Here is a 19,345-nt window from a genome sequence, read left to right on the forward strand (position 1 = left end):
CGATCACAGCCGAGAGTTCTAATTTTCCGATTTTCTTGCTAATTCAACACGTTTTGTTTAATGGTGTCAGCTATTTTAAAGAGTTTTCTAATTATCTGTGAGGCGAGTTTCTTACCTGTAGTTTTCTTTGTTTACTATTAACTTAGATTTGATTAAACTTAATTATCTACGTCTTCCCTTTCACGGACTGTTACAACCGAATGGTGAAACAGAGACCATAACAGACCGACGTATCACGTCTTTCTGATAAAGTATTCTAACAGCTAGCAGTCACAAAAAGCATATAACCCAATCCATTCCCTTTTCAAAGGTTGTGTTGTGATACCGCGAATGATTGCAGCGTCTTGGCTCGTTGGTCTAGGGGTATGATTCTCGCTTAGGGTGCGAGAGGTCCCGGGTTCAAATCCCGGACGAGCCCTCTATTTTTTTTTTTTTTTGAAAATCGCTCTTTTTGCACTGTTGTTGATAGTAGACTAGTACTGTCCCCGACGAACGTAAAAGCGCTCTCTTTACACAGGTCTTGTTGTTCCGACCTGTAAGTGGTTCTGTTTTTGCATAAATATAAAAAAGCAAACTTTTTTTTCCATTTGTTGATTTTCAGCAGTACGTGTTGTGAATTCTGCATTTTTCCATTTTTCCTAACGTTTTATATTTCACATATTTTTATTGTCATCAACTTTTAAGTGTAACATAGCATTGTACCTTCTATATGCTTATTGTGTTGCTCCCTGTACTATGATTCTGACATTGCAGGTAGGATGAATAAAATCTTAAACAACTATAGTTGACGTAAGAAAAGCAATTTGCTTCAAAATAAGAATTGACCCCGACGTGATTTGAACACGCAACCTTCTGATCTGGAGTCAGACGCGCTACCGTTGCGCCACGAGGTCTGTCGAAGAAGTTGAAGCATAGCAAATACTGAAATCTTGGTATACGAGATTCATTGCATGTGAGCTGTGCCTCAGCGTTCGAGAGATCATCAAAAGCTATTGACAGCTAGGAATTTTTAAAGCACTTTGTTTTTAGAAGCAGTTCAGACCCAAATGGAGGTATAAGAACGAGTTTGGTGGGTCGGATATTTTATTGGCTACCATGGAGCCAATCATTTACACCGCACCTTAGGATTTTTAAAAAGGTCTACATTAGTCGTGTGTATTGCAGTACAAGATTGATTCCACCGTTTTGACTTCGCTTTACGGTGATGTGTTGCTCTCTGCCACTAAAAATGCTCTTTGACGGTTATCGAAGGCGGCCAAACAGCGCGTTATTTGCTGTGCTTAAACTATGAACTGCTTTCTGCTGTGACTGCAGTTCATTAGCCTCCTGTAAAAAAAAAAAAAAAAAAAAACTCTCGGGGCTTTTCAGATAAGCAATCCAGCACATTAAAACCTCCACCTGTAAGCCTCATTTGTACGTCATTCAGTTTTTGAAACAAGTGTGCTGTTTACAACCAACGGCCGGTTAGCTCAGTTGGTTAGAGCGTGGTGCTAATAACGCCAAGGTCGCGGGTTCGATCCCCGTACGGGCCAAAACTGTTTTTTCAAAGTTAAGTGTTATTGTTATGCAAAGTGCAATACATCAATAGTTGTAGCTTAACCTAACTAAATTGACAAGAGGTTTTGTCTCTGTTAGCTTTGTACATTTGGACACTTAAATTTCCACCAATATTTATCTTCTAAATAGCTTAAGCTCAGTCATTTGTGAATTATAAGATTGTTTTAGCTCCATACTCTCCGGTGTTATGCCGACCTGCCGCCCCTTGCTTAACAGTCTAGTCCGCCACAATGGAAATCGTTTTAACACTGCTAACGCTAGAAGTACAAGACAGCAATGTGTAACAATTGAGGAAGTCGACTAGTTAAAACAGAAAAAAAGGAATGAAAACAGCACTTACAGACATAGTGGCTTAGTGACACTGCTCGAAGAAAATAGAAAATAAAAATGTGTCAGACTGAAAATATCAGATGCACAGCTGTAGAGTGCATACTGTTTAAATTTCTTTAGGTTGCTTCTTGAAAACCCGTTGCGTTGGTGGTATAGTGGTTAGCATAGCTGCCTTCCAAGCAGTTGACCCGGGTTCGATTCCCGGCCAACGCAGATGTTTTTGTTTCTGGAAAGGAAGCTATTGATGTGAGCTGTTTCAAATTAGTTTTCCACATATTATTCATGGATATTTGAACATGTAGCTACAGGAGTGTAGTTACTTTTTTTCTGTAACTACACTTGGGTTTAGTATTCCATAATTGTAATAGCACATTTTAAAAGGTAAACCAAACATTTGTTTTCATTATCATCTAAGCACAGTCTTCATAAGAAAAAGGAAACATTTCATAAAACAAATTAATCCCAAGCGTTCAGCCTGGGACTGAAGCAAAAAAAAACAACAACAAAAAAAACATGTGTTATCCCTACACTGTTTTGTAGCAAGTTTGAATCAAACTTAATTAGGATTTTTGCTGTTCTTAAGTCCTGCAGGACTTAAGCAACTGTGTACTAAATTCATGTAAAGCAGAAGAGGTGAACATGTAGCTCATTTTTAAAGTGTTACAAATGATAAAGGCTGAGATGATAATGAGATGCCATGAGATGCCTGTGTGAGTTTTACACACAGATACTTTTCATATTAGTCACATTAATTTATGATGAATCCTAACATCTGAATGAAGACAGAGAAAATTGACCTGCGGAGGAAATGTGTGGTTGTTTCTCCTCCACAGAGTGCTGTAAGTTAATTTGTTACCCTGTTCAACAAGTGTTAATCCTGCTTACCCTCCTCTTTCCTGTGTTGCCATGGATATGCTATTCCTATGGCAACTGCATGCCTTTGTGGATGGCCTCGGGTCCCTCCACAGAGGATTCTGAACCTTTCATTACACATTCCCTTCAAGCTCACAAGCAACTCATAGAAGTCACACATAGGCTCACTAACTAATTGTTGCATTTTCTCTTTGCCTCCTGCTCCTCCCTTCCTGTTTTTTTTTTTTCCACAAACGGAGCTCATGATACCGGATGCTCTGGTCGAGGATTGTGATCAGATTTAAGGCAAAATTCCCTGTCATACGAGTCAGGGCTTTTTCAACTGTTCTAATTCCCAGCTGCAATAGAAACCAGATCTCCACTTTAAAGATTCATGAGATCCCTTACGAAACAGAGGACAGTCTAAACCAGGGAAAGTGTTTCTGTGTCAGAGAGAGCGATGCACAAGTATGGGAGTGGCTGTTGGTGGAAGTCAGAGCCTGAGCTGAGGCAGATTTTGGTTCCCCAGTTATTACCTGGGCTCTAAAAGAGTGTGTGGTTGAGTGTGGCAGGTGGGGGACCTCCACCTGCCGAATGAACCCTGTTAGCATCGGGCAGTACCATGGGCTACGAGTGGGCTCAGCCCTGTTTGCCATTGTTGCCGGCTGCATCATCATCGGGGTGTCCAGGGAATGTGATGCTGATGCTGTAGGAGGAATTTTCCTGGGAGCTGGAGGCCTCGGTGAGAGTCTGTAACTCTGAATGAGAAATACTTTGGCTTGGTTATTTTCTTTTCAGATTATCTTTTGCAGATGTTGCAAAATAAAGTTCTAAATAAGACAAGATAAAAGAAGTTTCTAACAACTTTTTAAAAAATAATTAGCTGAATATTTTAAGCTTTGTATCGCTCTGACATTAATTGCTTTGCTTGTTTTAAAATGACTGGTTTCTCCTAAATTACTGAACCCAGGAGACCTTGCAGTTTCTCACAATAGGATTTCCTTTAAAAAGATAAAAATCTAAAAAGTATCTCGTCCTGTATTCAGCCTCCTCAGAGAAAGATTTTGTAGAACTATCTTTTGCTACAGCTGTAAATTTTTAGGATATGTTTTTTACTTGCTTAACACATTTAAGATGTAGCATTTTTGTTCATTTTCCTTTGTAAATTAGCCCAACCTCTGTCTGACTGAATGAATCCTGTCCAGGCTTCAGCAATTGAAACATATGAAATTGTCTTTTTTTTTAATCTAAACTCTGTCCGTATGTTCATGGTAATCATCTCACTTAAAAGTTAACCTCGATCTTAGTCTCAAATCTTTTGATGCCTCTACTTCCAGGATTACTTTGTATTTAGCTCCATCCATCCTTCCATGAAACTCTGACAAGCTTCCATTTCCCTGTTAGAAAAAAAACAACAAACATCTCCACAGCATGATTATGCCACTACCATGTTTTATTATGAGAATGTTTTGTTCAGGGTGACCAGTGATGTCAGGTTTTAATTGCAGACCAGAGTCACGAGAGACTTGAATTAAACTATTGTCTTATCTGACCAAAATGTTTCCTCTACATACCTGACATGAGTCATAAAAGCCTTCTTATGGAGTCTTTCACCAATAGTGTTTTTTTTTTCTTTAAATGTTCAAAGGTGCAATTTTGTTTCAAAACCTTTTGTTTTAAACTTTTACATTATGTTATCCCTGATGTGTCCACTATGTTCTTTGGTCTTCTTGATGCTTTTGCTCGCTGATGATCTCCAAGAACTATCTCCATTTCTCCTTTACAGAACAGCTGTATCTATTCTAAGATTGAATTACACCTGGGGATTCTTTACATGCATGATGGCAGGACATCGGCTGAATTCAACCAATATGCATAATGCATTGATGTAAATGTAAAATGTTAAGGTCTGCGACTAGCGACTTCTTCCATCCAATGTTCATTTGATACAAGACTGTAACCAGAACCAGCTGATAGCAGGAGGAGCTGCTCTGATAAAAGTGTGTCTGGACTAGTTTGCTGGAGAGAAAGAGGAAAGGGCAGCGCTTGTGATCTGTGGAAGACAACATCAGCATGTGAATGCATTGTTAATGAGAAATTCATTCTTGCCGAGGAGCTGATCAGCTTTTAATAATTGATTTGTCTTGCTAACGTGCAGCTACCTGCATTCACAAATAAAATCTGTGCACCGCAGCGTGACTGATACTTTCACTCTCGCAGAATTTTGTGCGACTGAGCAGCAGACGTCCTAATTATGTGTTTTTTGGGGCTTGTGTGGCTCGATGCCGCCTCCGACACACAGGCTGACTAATGAGTATGAACAGAGTGTTCTCTGCAGATTGTTTTCACTCCTTCTGCAGTTTCATGACATTTTAAGCGCAGACATGCATCACAGCCACCCTCAGGAGCTGGCAGGCTGTAATGCGAGCTCTGTAGATTGATAAGAAAAATCAATAAAAGTGCTGATTGGGAGCGCAGGACTACAGGAAGGTGCCAAAGCCTTGCGTTTCAGATGCCACTTTGCACTTTGATCTGAACTAGAAGAAGCATCTCAAGATGTATCGGTTGTGAGGATCATACTGGGAAAGCTTACACTTTGGGGATTGATATATAATGAAACATTCCCAATCATCTGTGTCAAAGTGAAATAGACCGTCTTCTATTTTTCAGACTTTCTTCTATCTCCCAGGCAACAAAAGCAATTAGGTTACTTCTTCAAGTAAATTAACTAGTTACAACATGCAAACTATGAAGCAATTCCAGACCATTCATCAAAAACATTATTGCCACTTTCTGCTTTGCAGGCTTGCTCATTTCAGTCTACCCCTTCATAAAAGCTTGGCTGAATATCAACAACATCCTGCCATCTTTTGGTAAGTTTTTACATAGATTGAATTTCTCACTTATTAAAACACACAACAGTTTTTCTCCATCTAAATATTATTCTACCCTTTTATCCTGCCAGGAAACTTCAGAGTTCACCCCACTGTGGCTAATGCTGATCAACCAGCTGAGACACTGAGACGAGAGGGTGAGTGGAAACAGAGTGGAGGCAGCTGAAACTCCAGGGATCTTAGTTCATGTGCATTTATTATTCATTTTGATATCTGCAAATACGCTGGAAAGCTAAGAAGTACATATTTAGGACTTTTTCACATTTTGCCAGGCAATAACTACAAACGTTTATATATTTTAAGTTTTGCAACAGACAAACACAAAATAGGAGATACATATAAAATACACAGAAAACAATAAATGATTAAATTGTGAAAAATGTGACATGCATTGTTTTACTCCAGGTTCCCAAATAAACTCCAGTGCCATCCACTGCCTTCATAATTTCCCTAATTAGAGTCAGCCGGTGTTCAATTTAATCTCACAAAAATGCAGCTGTTCTAAATAGGCCTCAGGGGTGAAAAAACAGAGTTGTGAAGCAAAGAGGTCCATCCTAATTCTCCATCCTAATAAGCTCTGGAGATCCAGTGCGTAACTAGAAGAATCAAGCGGAAACATAAGCACTCCACAAAACTGGCTTTACACTGTAAAAAAGAGACGTCTCTAATTTACGGTAAAATACCCGCAGCTGTGGTTGCCAGAATTTTACAGTACAAATACAGTATTTATCCATATTTATGTATATTTATGTATATGGTAAAATTCTGTGGTTGCCAGAATTTTACCGTATTTGTAAAGGTAAAATTTGTTCAGTAAAATTTGTACACATACTGTAAAATAATCTGTGGTGCAATTCAACTATAGTGGCATGTGACACTAAACTCATTACTGCGTCGTGTTCTGTCTGCTTTCCTGTGGTCCTGTTAGGCACTCAGAGTCAACTCCAACTGGAGCGCTCAAAGAGTCGAATGGGAACCTTCGTGGAGGGAGGACCAGCTGCCGAGCCCAATCCAGAGGAGGGGTACAAACAGAACATAGAAATAAGATGAACTGAATTGAATACAAAGTAAATGTACTTGTACTGGCCACTTTATTAGGTACATCTTCCTAATACTTGGTTCTCAGAAAATCGGAGAAATTGTTTTGCCTCCGGTAGATCAGTAGGTTTTGAAATCCTCTCCCAGCAAAGTTCAGAGTCCCAGAGACTTTGAATGCTACATTCAAAGTCACTAAAATCACATTTCTTCTTCCTTCTGATGCACAGTTTGAACTTCAGAAAGTTTTCTTCACAACATCTGGATGTTTTAACGCAGCAAGTTGCTTCCAGGCGACTGGCTGATTTGCTGTTTTTGCTAACAAGCACTTGGACAGATGTACCTCATAAAATAGCTGTTGAATGTGTATAGAGGCCTGTTAAAAAAACATGTTCTTTGCACATCACACATGTGCAAATACCTATAGACAGACCAAACATCTGTAGACTTTCCTTAAAGCTTTAGATGCTGTTAATTTTAATTAATACGACAGAACTAAAATTGGGTTGTTGCAAAGGATGTTTTTAACCCTGTAACTGCCATGAGGACACCGGTGTCCTGATGGACCCATTAACTGATGTGAGTGTTTTGGGGGTGAAAAGTAAGGCAAGAGTACCTTGAGAAATAAGTATCTGTTAGGAGACTCTGGATAGATGTTCTTAACAATGTGTTTGTTTTACATTTAGGACATATGTGTTCCTATGTCAATTGTTTACATATAAATAATGAGCCCAGTCTTTAGCATGTTAGGATAAAAAAGCTGAACTAGCTGTAATAAAATAAAACCTGACTGAGTGAAACACATAGGTGCCATAGACCAATGCTCAATCATTTTACAGTTCTCTGAATATCAACAAGTCCACTGAAAAGTAATGAACATGTGTAGAACAGATTCATCCAACCCAATCTTCTTCTGATTTGTTTTTCTTTATGTGTCTTTTTTTCTCTCTTTTTCTCTTTTTCAGTTCTGTCACACACTGACACCCACCACATAGCCTTCATTGCCACCATGACTCATGCATTGGTCTGTTGCAGGACTTCTTCAGACATGCCAGATGTCTTATCGAGACGGAAAATGAAACAGTCACCCACTGCTCAAGACCTTCCGTGATGTCATCGTGTCACATGACTCCACCAACAGCTCTCCCCGGCAGCAGTATTCTTTGTACAACTGTTGTTAAAGCTCAACTGCAGATTACTGTTCCCTCTTTTTATATAAATTATGTGGTCTAATAAACCTACAAAAACTAAATCCATTATATATATATATATATATATATATATATATATATATATATATATTTTTTTTTAGATTTGTTAAAGTTAAATTTTGAAACCTGTGATGGAGGTAAAGCTCATTTGGAGGGGCTTGCGTGATGTTAAGAGTAGAATTAAATTGAAGGTTAGTTCCTCATAAAGGCAAAGCAAATGCGTGTGTTGTCACGAACAGTGACATGTACTACGTTCACACGGTGACCTGCTCCCCCACCGTGCGACATAATGAACATATTCAGGACGGCGCAGGGAGAACAGCTGCTGCTTGGAAGGTGGTGATGGTAGGAAGGCTGCAGTCTCACAATAAAACGTAGCGTGCTGTGAGGATGAATGATGCAGAGTCGTGCTGATAAGGCTTAACCAACAGGTACCTGAGGATTCAGCAGTGCCTTAATGGCTGCCAGCAGCTTTATTGTCAGACTTCAAACAAGAATGCCTCACCATACAATCCTTCTGCGTCACCGAGGGCAACCATGAATGCGCATGTGAAGAACATTACAGTATTCAGGGCTTTGCTCAATTAATTGACAAGCCTGTTAGTGTAGTATTGTATGGTGATTACTAAAATACACCAAAACAGAACCCTTTAAGTACAAAGCATTTAATCAGCTTAAAGAATCTTTTTTCTTTCTTTTTATTATTATTTTACTTTCAGTAATTTGAGATTGTCTGGACTAAAAACATACCTTTAGGTTTATATGAAAATTGAATTAGTTTAATGTGTTCTGGTGTAGATTGGCTTATTAATAAATTTGATTTAACTTAACATTATGTTCAATCTTTTTTCTGTGTATGACATTCATATCACGCATCTCCTGATGATCATTGGGATTCTTCAAGTAATTAACCTCTGATTGAAGTTATTCTGTACTGATGCTCTTGCAATAAATACTTTTCAAATTTAAATTTGTTTTAAAAGTCATCTAAAAATCCATAGGAAAACATCTCACCTAGCTTTCCTCCTCCATTTCTGTGGAAGCTGGTCTTTGAGCCTCAGCAGCTGTTTTATTGCTCATTTAATCACATTCCCCTTTCAAGAAAATCTACAAAGAGATTTAAATTTCTTGTGCGAGATCTAAATCAAGCATATTAGACACACATAGAATAAAGGCAAGCTGACAAGAACAGGCTTCAACAGTCTTCATCTTCATTCAGCCCCACTTCGCTCAGAGTGGGGTACGGAAAGTCATCTATGATTTAATAATCCTCCGGATAGTTCGGGAGTTTTTAAAATTAGATTCTGTTTAAAGCCCATAAGAAGACATCATTTATTTAATATTGATTTATTTAAAATGTATTTGTTTTAAATAAACCTTTTCTTTATTTTGTATAAAACCAGATTAGTGGGTCTCAGAGCCTGAATCTAAATACTTATTCAAGTTCCAAAGTAGATTTCTGTTGTATAAAAAGATATCTGATTCCAAAATTTACATAGTGCTTTAAGAGAATGTCTTATGACTCTTTAAATCACTGCCAGGTTTCATTAAATGGATATTGAAATGAAATGAAATGAGGCTTGTGATTGTTCATGTTATTCACATCTTATAGAGAACCATACTATTAATTATATCATTCTTTCTGTAAACGGGATCTATGAACTGATAGGTCTCTGGAACTTACCTGTCAAAGTAACAGAAGCTTCTAAAACTTTTTAAAATATTTATTTGCTAAAAACGTATGTATTTCAGCTTTTCAAAAAGTTGAAATACTCAAAGATGTACTCTTTCTTTTGTACATTTTAGATACTTCAAGTCTTTGACAAAGAATGTTAATTTTCCTATTTATGTTTACTGTCAGCTCAAAAAAACATTGTTTGGTCTTAAGCTAAACATTTTGCAACTGAGTTTAAGAAAGTAACAGTTCATAAGCAACACATTTCAGATAAGCATAATACTGGTGGGTTTAATTTTGGAGATGTAAAATAAAAACACATATTTTATATATTTAGAGATCAAATTTCCACATCAGCATAAGCATGCAAACAGGCAAACAACAAATATTTTAGACCTCCAGTAAAAGGTTAAAAAAAAGTATAGCTGGGTAATAGTCACAAAACATACAATTAGAGTGGTTTAAATAATCATTATTTTATTGATTGCTGTAGTACTTTGCTTTTTCATTTGATAGCTACTCAGACCTGAGACGTTTGTTTTGTTTTTAGTACTTGTTTCACACAGGAAGGTCACTGGTGGTGCAAAGACTCCAGTCTGCATTTCCATGTAAATAATCATTGGGTGGCACCTAATTAACGATTGCACACATGACAATATCTTTGCGCTGCATAAAATCACACTCACAAAACTTAATATGATTTCTTGACTTTACTGGTGTTTTGAGATTGTAGACGTCTACCCCACTCTTAAATTTTTTTATGAGAGCTATTAACTTAAATATGGGTAAAAAAAAAAAAAAAGAAGAAAGCATTTCATGGTAAAAGCTTTTCACGGAAAGTCTTCAAACATCCTGAATAATCAGCTTGCAAATTTGCCATTGATATTTTAATGCCTGTCAATATGAAGAGGTGAAAATTTAAGTTCTTCATTGTTGAAGTGAATGAACTTTGATGCAGCATAAATATTAACTAATGACAACAACAAAGACATTCTAGATTCTTAAACATTGGTTTTGACAAGAAAGGCATATTATATAGTTGTTGTTTTTTTAAATTATGTGGTAAATCAGCTTGCCATACAACGACCCACTGATGGATGGATCGCTGACGTGGAGACCAGCTCATCGCATCCAACGGTCCACAGAGGAGGGCATAAGCTCTGCGCGGCACTCAGCAGATATGAATTAAGAAAACATGAATCCTTTGCCCTGTCAGATAGGAAGATGCTTCGGACACGCAGTGTGGATCCGCCATTTACGTGACCTGTCAGGCGCTACAAGCATCTCTCCCCCGGTCCACATCTGGAGCAGCGAGTCAGCTCAAAAGAATTGCCGTCTCACCTAAATTATCTTCTGTCTCCTGCCGGATTAGACACCCCACAGCTTTGTCTGACGTTTCCTGTGCCACGGATTGAATTCCTCCCATGACTTGTGCGGCTCGGGGTTGAAAAGGGGGAAAAGAAAGAGCAACGACAGCAGGATGCACAATATCCGTTTGTTGTTGATGCAGCCTTTTAGCGTGTCAGTAATTACATGCGACTATGAAACGGGGGATCACCGTGAAAATCTAATGGAGTAACAATGGAAGCACCTTTGCTGGGTCGACATAATGGGTAAGAATTTATTCAGATTCGTTTATTTTTTTACATAGAATCAGCATATCTTAATGCTTGGGACATACATCCTGACAAAATCCAATTTACACTTGCGCAAGATATGAAAGACGGCATACTCTTCTTAGCTCTAACATGCTGAATACATGCAAACTGGAATAAATTTGAAATGGAACATTATTTGATAGAAAATGTGAACCAAAGGCCTTTCTGGCCTGAAGTAGCAGCTACACTTCTGATCATATTTAAGTTCTCTGATCCAGAGCAAATAGACGTCAACGCTTGTCAGACATCCTCAGTTGTTAAGCCGCAGAGAAGAAAGCATGTTTTTTTGTTGTTGTAAGAATTTAACAATTACATGCTATTATTTACTTCAACACATTTGCTGTTTGTCTATCTCAATTCATTTTTATGTCTTTGAAATCCATCAATTAAATTGTAGAATTGATATTTAAAACTAGATTTTTACTGAGAACATCTTGGAGATTGGTTTATGATTTCAGGATTGCATTATAAGGCTTTCTTTCAGATTATGTAATGCAGGCTTTGGATGTCAGCACTGCTGTTTAAGTGCCAGTCACTGATATGAAGTACACAGTGGTCACTGTTTCCTGTTGCATCGCTTGAGTTACAATTTTTTTTTTTTACTACATGTGTTTATGGCTGCTCTTTGTTTTCAAAATATAAAGTACAGTACTTCGCAAAAGTGATCAGACTCCTTGAACATCACAACAAAAAAAAATTAAATGTGTTTTACTGAGCTTGTGATGGGCTAAATCAATGTAGCATGTAATTGTGAAGAGGGAAAAACCCCGAAAAAGGATTCTCAACTTTTATTTTACTTTATTTTTTACAGAAGAATGAAAATTCAACATTTTTCATTCTGACATTTCTTTGTATTTTTCTTCTTTTTCCAGTATACCCCTAAAATAAAATATGATGCCATCAAATACCTTCAGAAGTCACCTAATTAGTATATATATATCTGTGTGTAATTTATTTCCACTACTGTTACAAATACTTCAAAGTTTTCTTAGAGAAAACTAGTGACCTTTTTAGAATGCACGCTAAAAAGGTCTTAGAGATTCAAAACTGTGAATATCTAATGAGGAGAGCATCTTTCAGAGAAGCAGAGAAGCACCAACAGGTGGTTCTACAAAGCATTTACTTGGGAGGGATAAATACAAATGCATGACATATGTTTAAGATTTTTAGTTGTAAAGAAAAAAGAAAGAAAATACTGCATACTTTTCCTTCCACTGTATAATCATATACAACGTTTTAATGGTGTATCACATACAATCACAGTAAAACACGCCAAAGTGTGAGGTTGTGACTTGCCATAATGTGGAAATGTTCACGGTGTATGAATACTTCTGCATGGCTCTGTAGCAACACAGCAATGAATGATTAGTGTTCAGTGATGCATAAAATAAACTCCCAGGAAGGACACTGCAGTGGTTAGATTAAAATATTATGAGCTTAGAGAATACATGTGTTATAGTCAGTGCTGAAGTCTATTTATGTTTTTATTCTGTGCCCATAAAGATAGAAGATAGACAAAAGAAGTCCCGGACGTAACAACATGGTCATCACTGACAGGAGCAACAGCACCTCTGTGCCTAAAAAGGAGCCCAAGAAGAAGAAGTCTCGTCCTCATGGCCTTCCCTCTCCGGCGCTCTGCTGTGCCTGTGGACTCTGCATCATGTTGGCAGGACTCAACATCACCCTGGTGGGAGCATTCGCCTTCAGCACACTGGTGCCTTCTGCCAACCCTCCGATCATAATCGGACCCGTCCTGCTGCTGGTGGCCTTCTCCTTCTTTGGCGCCTGCTGCGTGTGCAGCCGTCTCCCTCCCCCGAGCAACTCTCGAGGCTCTCAGGTGGGCGGCAGGGGGGTGGGATTGATGGGACACGGCGGGCTGGCCGGTGGTGCGGCGTTTGAAATAGAGACCAGCGAGCACACGCTGCAGGACACCACAGCTGTGCAGCTGAGCCCCACATCCTCTGTTGGATCATCCAGAGCCTCCAGTCCGGAACGAGAGGCCCCTGGTGTGACCATACAGGGACCTTGCAAGCTCTTCACCATGGAGACCAATGGCCCCTCCTGCACTTCTGCCATGGCAACGTACTCAGCTTCTGCAGCAGCGGGCGGGGAGGTGAGGCTCAACCTGCCACGAGAAGAAGTGGTCACCTAGCAAAGCAGAAACACCTTTATAAAATCCAGAGCTCTAGTTGTGTACATACGCTTCTGAGTTTGGTTGCTGGGACTGTGTCCTCTTGTTTACGTAATGCGATATAAATTTGTGAAGAGTGTGGTTTTGATTTCTCTTTCTGTGCAACATGTCGTTAGCATGCAATGTTGAACACACATCAGCGTACTTGTGAATTGAAGCTTTTGGAATTCCAAATTCCTACCTCTTTTGTGCTGTTCCCTTATAAATTTGCTTAAATCCAGGGCATTATGGACAATTTCAATGCAGAAATGAAGAGGAACACATTTGTTTCTCTGCACCTGTGGTGACTGCTGACCTCGACCATCGGCGGAGATTTCAGAAGGTTTGAGAGAAAACTTGGATCACATTTTTAACCTGAAATTACATGTGAAAGGTCAGAAGCTGTTCTTGACATGGGCAAAATCTGGCATTTGCTGAATTGCTGAGCTCATTTTAGGGACATACGATTTTATAGGTCAAAGGGGACTCAAAGCAACATTTTCCGAACAGAGACTAATTTCTAATCACAAGACCTTTAGCAAGTATATTTGCAGTATATTAACTCAGTGTTAAACGGTGCATATTGTCAAATCTTTGGAAGCATAATTCTTGTAGCTTTTGTCATCACAATAGTTAACACTGGGAATACTGTGTTTCTCTTCATTATCCAAACCTTGTGATAATGTTTATTTGTTGTTAAACTTATCGTGGGGCTCGATTTAGACTTGTGTGAACACATGAAGTTCACTTCACCGTATTTACGACATTGCAAAACCAGGTTTATTAGAGTATAAAAGGTGAGATTACATCTGCTCCCAATCACTGTGATATCTTCTTATCAGCCATAAGTCTGTGTGATCACAGGAGACGTTAAACAACTGATCTCCTTTGAAAGGAAAGTTGCCTTAGATGAAAATTTCAGGATCATTTCAATGAGGGCTAATTAAAATGTGCAAACTGCAGTTTCCCGAGAAAGCCTCTATGTTGCTCTGGACTCAGAAGATTTTTTTGTGGTGCATGCCAATGGCCTAAATGTTTCCTTTAAGATGTGTATTTGAAGTAGCGGCAGTGTACACACCATGAAAGCCAACTAGACCATAAACGACTGCAACATTGTCTCTCAAAATGACTTTTTTTCCCCCTGATAAAGATCAGTGTCATACCAAGTTAGAGCACTGAGCTTGTGTTTTTTTGCGCATGCTCTGGAAAAACAAAAGACTTGAAGATGCAAATATTCTCGTGAATTGTCGGTGTTTTGTCTGTGGTTTTATTTTGTGTAGCATAAGAACCTGCTGAAAAAAAAACTGTAAAGGACGAAACTATTTTTGTGAGGTTTATAATTTAAAATAACTATTCCAAATGTGAATTGCATAAAAGAAATAAACAAAAGAGCTCTTTCAGTAAAATTCAAGGTATACATGTGTGACGTTTCACTGAAAACTCATTGAGACTGCTCTACTTTTCATGTGAAATGAGGTCTAACTGGACTTTTTTTTTTTTACAGCGGAGAAAACAATTACAATATATCTCAAGAAATATATTACAAAATTGGCCGGTTGACATAAAATTCATACTAGATGTTAGTAATAGCAACTAGTATGTTGTTGCTTTTTATGTGTGTATGAATCCACAAATAAAAAGAGATCTAATCACATTTTTTTCCCATAAATTATGTTCAAAACGTGGAATGGTCTGAGTCAGCTTACCAAATTTATTCAAGTCTCAGATGATTTGCTTCATTTTCTTTCACTAAACCCAGCGAAGGCTTTTCTTGACTGTGTGTTTGCGATTACTGTCTCTTAGTTAAATATTCACTCTACTTTCATGTTTTCATGTATTCCACTACATTTCTTCATTCATCATTAGTTGAATTGTATCACAAAATGAGTTACTTGGAAATCTCATTTGACATGGCGGTATTTGTTCTGTGTTTTAACGGCTTCTCCAAAGGTTTTGCAACAAGCTTTACATGAGCTGTAAAATGAAAGTTGATCTCGATAACTTGTCAACTTTTCCTAATCAATTCTATGGCAAATTAATTCCTTATCTTAATGATTTAGCGCTGTTTGACATTTCTGGTGCTAAAAGCCAAGGCAGGCTGGCTGAAAATGTGGTGCGAAGGACAAGAAATCTTGTCTCCTCTATAAACACATTAAATCAAGATGGCCTTGAGCAAAGAGTGCAACATGAGCTCCATCTGGCTTTTCTGGAGTGTTTAAACGGGAGGACAAAATACTGCCACCAGAGGGCAGTAAGATGTCACATCTTTGAGTTGCAACAAACGTTGCGTAACTTGCCTGCATTTTCCAACCTGCAGAGAAATACCAGCAAATCAGAACAAGTGCTTACTGGAAATTAACGAGTCTGAATCTGTGCTGGAGGACATATCGTGATTGAATGAAAATATCTTTGAGCCAATTTTTTTTTCTTACAAGTGTTTTATTATTACAGAGGTGTTTACACGATGCGTACAATTTAAAACATGACAGTACAGCTTCACCTGGAATTAACCAGTTCTCTGCCCTCAGATGGTTCTGAAGATAAATCTCTTGTTTCCACGTGAAATGATGAAGGCAGAGAATTTCCTGACGTCCGAGTTAAAATGACTAGGAGAGCTTTTCTCATGCTTATTTTTTTCCCCCTCTATTTTGTCCTCTAAGGACTGTGTTGCAAATATTCTCATATCCTTTTTACATTTACTCTGTGGCATATTATTTAAAAAGAGAGAAATCCAAACAAGACAGCACATATTTACAAAGTTAAATAAAAATATGAATTTTTTGTTTTTTCTTCATCTAATAAAAATCTCACAATTGTGGCACACATATGGTATAAGTTCTTTTTGTCCTAAATCAAATTAGAGACCTTTTGAGAGCTAGAAAATTATTGACCTCAGAGTCTGCTCATCCAGTCTGACTGAACTTGAGTTATTTTGCAAAGAACAGGCAAATATGTCTGTCTCTGGATGTGCACAGCTGGTAGAGACATAACCCACAAGGTTTGCAACTGTAAGTGCAGCGAAAGGTGATTCTATAAATTGACTTTGGGGGGCACGGATATAATTGCACTGCACACTTTCAAATTTGTTTTCATAAAATATAGTGAACACTGTATCCTTAGCACTCCACTTGACAGTTGTCCAAAACCAAGAAAAGATGTTTTAATATGAGGTTGTGACATGCCCAAAAGCAAAAGTTCAAGGGGTATGAATATCCTGGTGAAGCACTGTAAATCCATACACAAGAAGTGAGAACAATTGATTTAAAATAGTATGTTGTAATCTTAACACAAACGAAGTTTATTTGGGTTTCTTGTCCAAAATGTGGTCACAGTAGTGTCAGGAAGCAGATGGTGGGTTGAGGCTTGTCTGTGACCGCAGGAGCCAGGAAGGAAACTCAGCCAAGACGCAGATAGTGTCATATGTCCACTTCATTTATTGGGATTTTCTTTGACTATGCTGTGTCAGAAAATATTTATTTTTTGGAAAGTCATCAATCCACCCACTTCCTGCTCTAATCTGCTTTTATGTTTCATTGCCAGGCCCAGATCCAATAGACATGTCCTGTGGGACTCTTGCCAAACACTGTCCTATATCCCCTACCTCTCAGACTCGAATGAACAAATTGTAAAACACAATGAAGATTTAGGCATCTTGATGCTGGAGAGTTTACTCCCTACAGCGCTAAGTGGAGCATTTGTATGTCTATGGTTTTGGTGGGCAAAGATCAGGGAGCTGTGCCATGGTTAACGGATGTTGTTTAGCTTACTTTTCACAAAATAAAGGACAGGTGGATGTCAGACTTTAGCACTTCAGGGCACCCTGCCCTCAGACTGCTTTAAAACCCATTTTACAAGCAGGGAAGTAGTGCCAGTCATACTCTGGCAAATTGTCAAAATATTCCTTCAAGGGACAACGAGGGGGTTTTATTTTATTGGAATGCAGACTTCCTTATTACCGGTTGTAATTTGCAAATTCTGAAGAACTTATTTGGCACACCTGCATGATGCCACAGGATAGGTACCGGTAATTAAAATGGTTTCACCAGATGCAGCTTTTTTTTTTGTTTATTTTTTGTACCACAGCAATGTTCTCTATGCTGGGAGGAGCTGGTCAGTGAATTAAAAAAACATGCCGTACCTTGCCAAAGTGGTGACACATGCTGAACTTTTCCACACGTTGCAATGGTGACATAACACACATTATTTTAAATGAATTAGACTAGAGCAACAGCATAAACAGACTATGCAAAACTAAAGAAATATTTTAAAACACAAAAAGGGTGGATATTCCATGGTTCCACACAGATGTGGATATAGATGATCGTAAGGCCCTTAAGATCAGTGGGTCTCCATTAGCAGTGTGTTCCTCATTGTTGTGAGTGTGAGTAATAGTGTGAACCTGGGAGCACGGGCAGGAAGTGAGCACGCAGTAGCTGTGGTCAATGGTCCGATTATGTCATTTGCAGCAACATGATGGTGCAAATGATCGATGGGTTGCTGGTTTGATTCTAACAGTGTGTGCCAAAAAAACCTGCACACATTATGTATGGAATTCCAGATACCTACTCTCAAATGCATCCACCGCAAGTCCTCTTCACCATTGTCCCACACCGATGTTAAAAAGACACAAACACTGACACCTGCACTTGTGTGTCAAAATCCGCTCCAAACCGGAGCATGGCGGATTCAGATGCTCCGTTCATGTGCTTCTGTGCTGATGTGCCTGTGCGCGGGAACACTGAATGGAATGAGTCGGCAGAAGAAGGGAGGGGGCTGCAGGGTGCAATCAAGCCGAAAAGATTAGGGGAAGACGAGCTGCTGTGGATCTATGAGAACAGACACTTGTTATATAACTCCAACCCAGTTCAGTCCGCTTCTAAAGAGAAACTGGGTGGAAGCAGAGGGAGCATGTATGGGATAGGGTGGCTCGCTGGGCTCAGACTGAACTGAACAAGGCCATCAATTAGCTGCATTTACCATGGGTTTCAATACACTTCATTGCACACATATTCTCCAGGTCAGCAATGATATTAAAGAGTGTACAATGAATAAGCGAGTAAGCATGTGTTCAGGTTGTTTTGCGTTCTGTAGCCCTGCAGGGGATGTGTTTACTCGACAATGCTTCCCATCTACCTTTGGACACCTGATTTGATCAGAAAACAGACAAAGCTGGCTTAATTCTAAGGGGTACTGGGATTGTTTTGGTTAACTCTGAGTGCCACGTACAGACTGGACTTGCCACTGCAGGGCTCTTTTAGCCAGTGTCCACAAACTCTCCTCTCCCATGCCTGAGTAGAATGAAGTTTTTCACAGACCTGAAAAAGTGAAAGCAAAAAAGTCCTGCTGACTTTAATCAAAACCAACTGGTGTTCTTGTGGTATTTGTAGCAGAGACTTGCATATTAACCAGGGCTAACAATGGATCCCTTTCCATTCCTAATTCCACTATTAACACTTGCTAAATGGCAACATATTCAAGTGGCTTGGCAGTTGCATAACCTATCTTTTTTATTTACCAATCTATACGTGGGCCCTCTGAAAGGGGGCTGGTAATGCACAGAAAGGACATCGTGTGTCAACCATTCAGCTTCATGGGAAAACATCAATGTAGAGCCTTCCGATAAATTTTTCTTTCTGACATGCAGCTATTAGGTCAATTGACTTTGCTTCTGGATGTTTCAGTTACACTCGACCTCTGTGCATACAGGGTGCAGACGGTTTCTCTTTGCTGCATGCTGTCTTTGAGTGATTCTGCGAAGTTTATTCTCATGCATGTGACCCTCTGTTTATCTTAGCAAATCAATGCGCATACTCAGAATAGAACATTGGTGAACAAATATTTAAAGGTGATGACTTGTCAAACAGTCAATTTCGAAAATCTGCACACCAAAATAACACACTGTGATGACTGGCTCCATAGTAGCCCCTAAAAATGCACATATCTTAACCACTGAGAAGACTTTA

The 19,345-nt window shown here is 38.8% G+C and overlaps 2 protein-coding genes and 4 non-coding genes across 7 annotated transcripts; 5 read left to right on the forward strand and 1 right to left on the reverse strand.

Annotated features, from left to right (window-relative positions):
* Window positions 1-346: 346 nt before the first annotated feature.
* Window positions 347-418, forward strand: trnap-agg (transfer RNA proline (anticodon AGG)). The gene has a single exon. It is a non-coding gene; the product is annotated as a tRNA-Pro (tRNA).
* Window positions 419-821: 403 nt separating this feature from the next.
* trnaw-cca (transfer RNA tryptophan (anticodon CCA)) lies at window positions 822-893 on the reverse strand. Its single transcript has one exon. It is a non-coding gene; the product is annotated as a tRNA-Trp (tRNA).
* Window positions 894-1,458: 565 nt separating this feature from the next.
* Window positions 1,459-1,532, forward strand: trnai-aau (transfer RNA isoleucine (anticodon AAU)). The gene has a single exon. It is a non-coding gene; the product is annotated as a tRNA-Ile (tRNA).
* A 496-nt stretch (window positions 1,533-2,028) lies between these two features.
* On the forward strand, window positions 2,029-2,100 carry trnag-ucc (transfer RNA glycine (anticodon UCC)). Its single transcript has one exon. It is a non-coding gene; the product is annotated as a tRNA-Gly (tRNA).
* A 1,131-nt stretch (window positions 2,101-3,231) lies between these two features.
* Window positions 3,232-7,920, forward strand: kncn (kinocilin). Of its 2 annotated transcripts, none has more exons than XM_028021559.1 (5): window positions 3,232-3,481; window positions 5,544-5,612; window positions 5,705-5,770; window positions 6,562-6,655; window positions 7,634-7,920. In XM_028021559.1, the coding sequence occupies exons 1-5, from the start codon at window positions 3,334-3,336 to the stop codon at window positions 7,647-7,649; spliced, it is 393 nt and encodes a 130-aa protein (XP_027877360.1). In that variant the 5' UTR covers window positions 3,232-3,333; the 3' UTR covers window positions 7,650-7,920. The 2 variants fall into 2 exon arrangements, with proteins under 2 accessions (XP_027877360.1, XP_027877359.1); XM_028021558.1 differs by having other exon boundaries at window positions 7,704-7,920.
* Window positions 7,921-10,650: 2,730 nt separating this feature from the next.
* Window positions 10,651-15,034, forward strand: tmem275a (transmembrane protein 275a). Its single transcript, XM_028021854.1, has 2 exons — window positions 10,651-11,167; window positions 12,716-15,034. Exon 2 carries the CDS (start codon window positions 12,753-12,755, stop codon window positions 13,362-13,364), a length of 612 nt encoding a protein of 203 aa, XP_027877655.1. The 5' UTR covers window positions 10,651-11,167; window positions 12,716-12,752; the 3' UTR covers window positions 13,365-15,034.
* The last annotated feature ends 4,311 nt before the right edge of the window (window positions 15,035-19,345 follow it).

Source organism: Xiphophorus couchianus, chromosome 6 (assembly GCF_001444195.1).
Source record: "Xiphophorus couchianus chromosome 6, X_couchianus-1.0, whole genome shotgun sequence".
NCBI classification, from domain to species: Eukaryota; Metazoa; Chordata; class Actinopteri; order Cyprinodontiformes; family Poeciliidae; genus Xiphophorus; species Xiphophorus couchianus.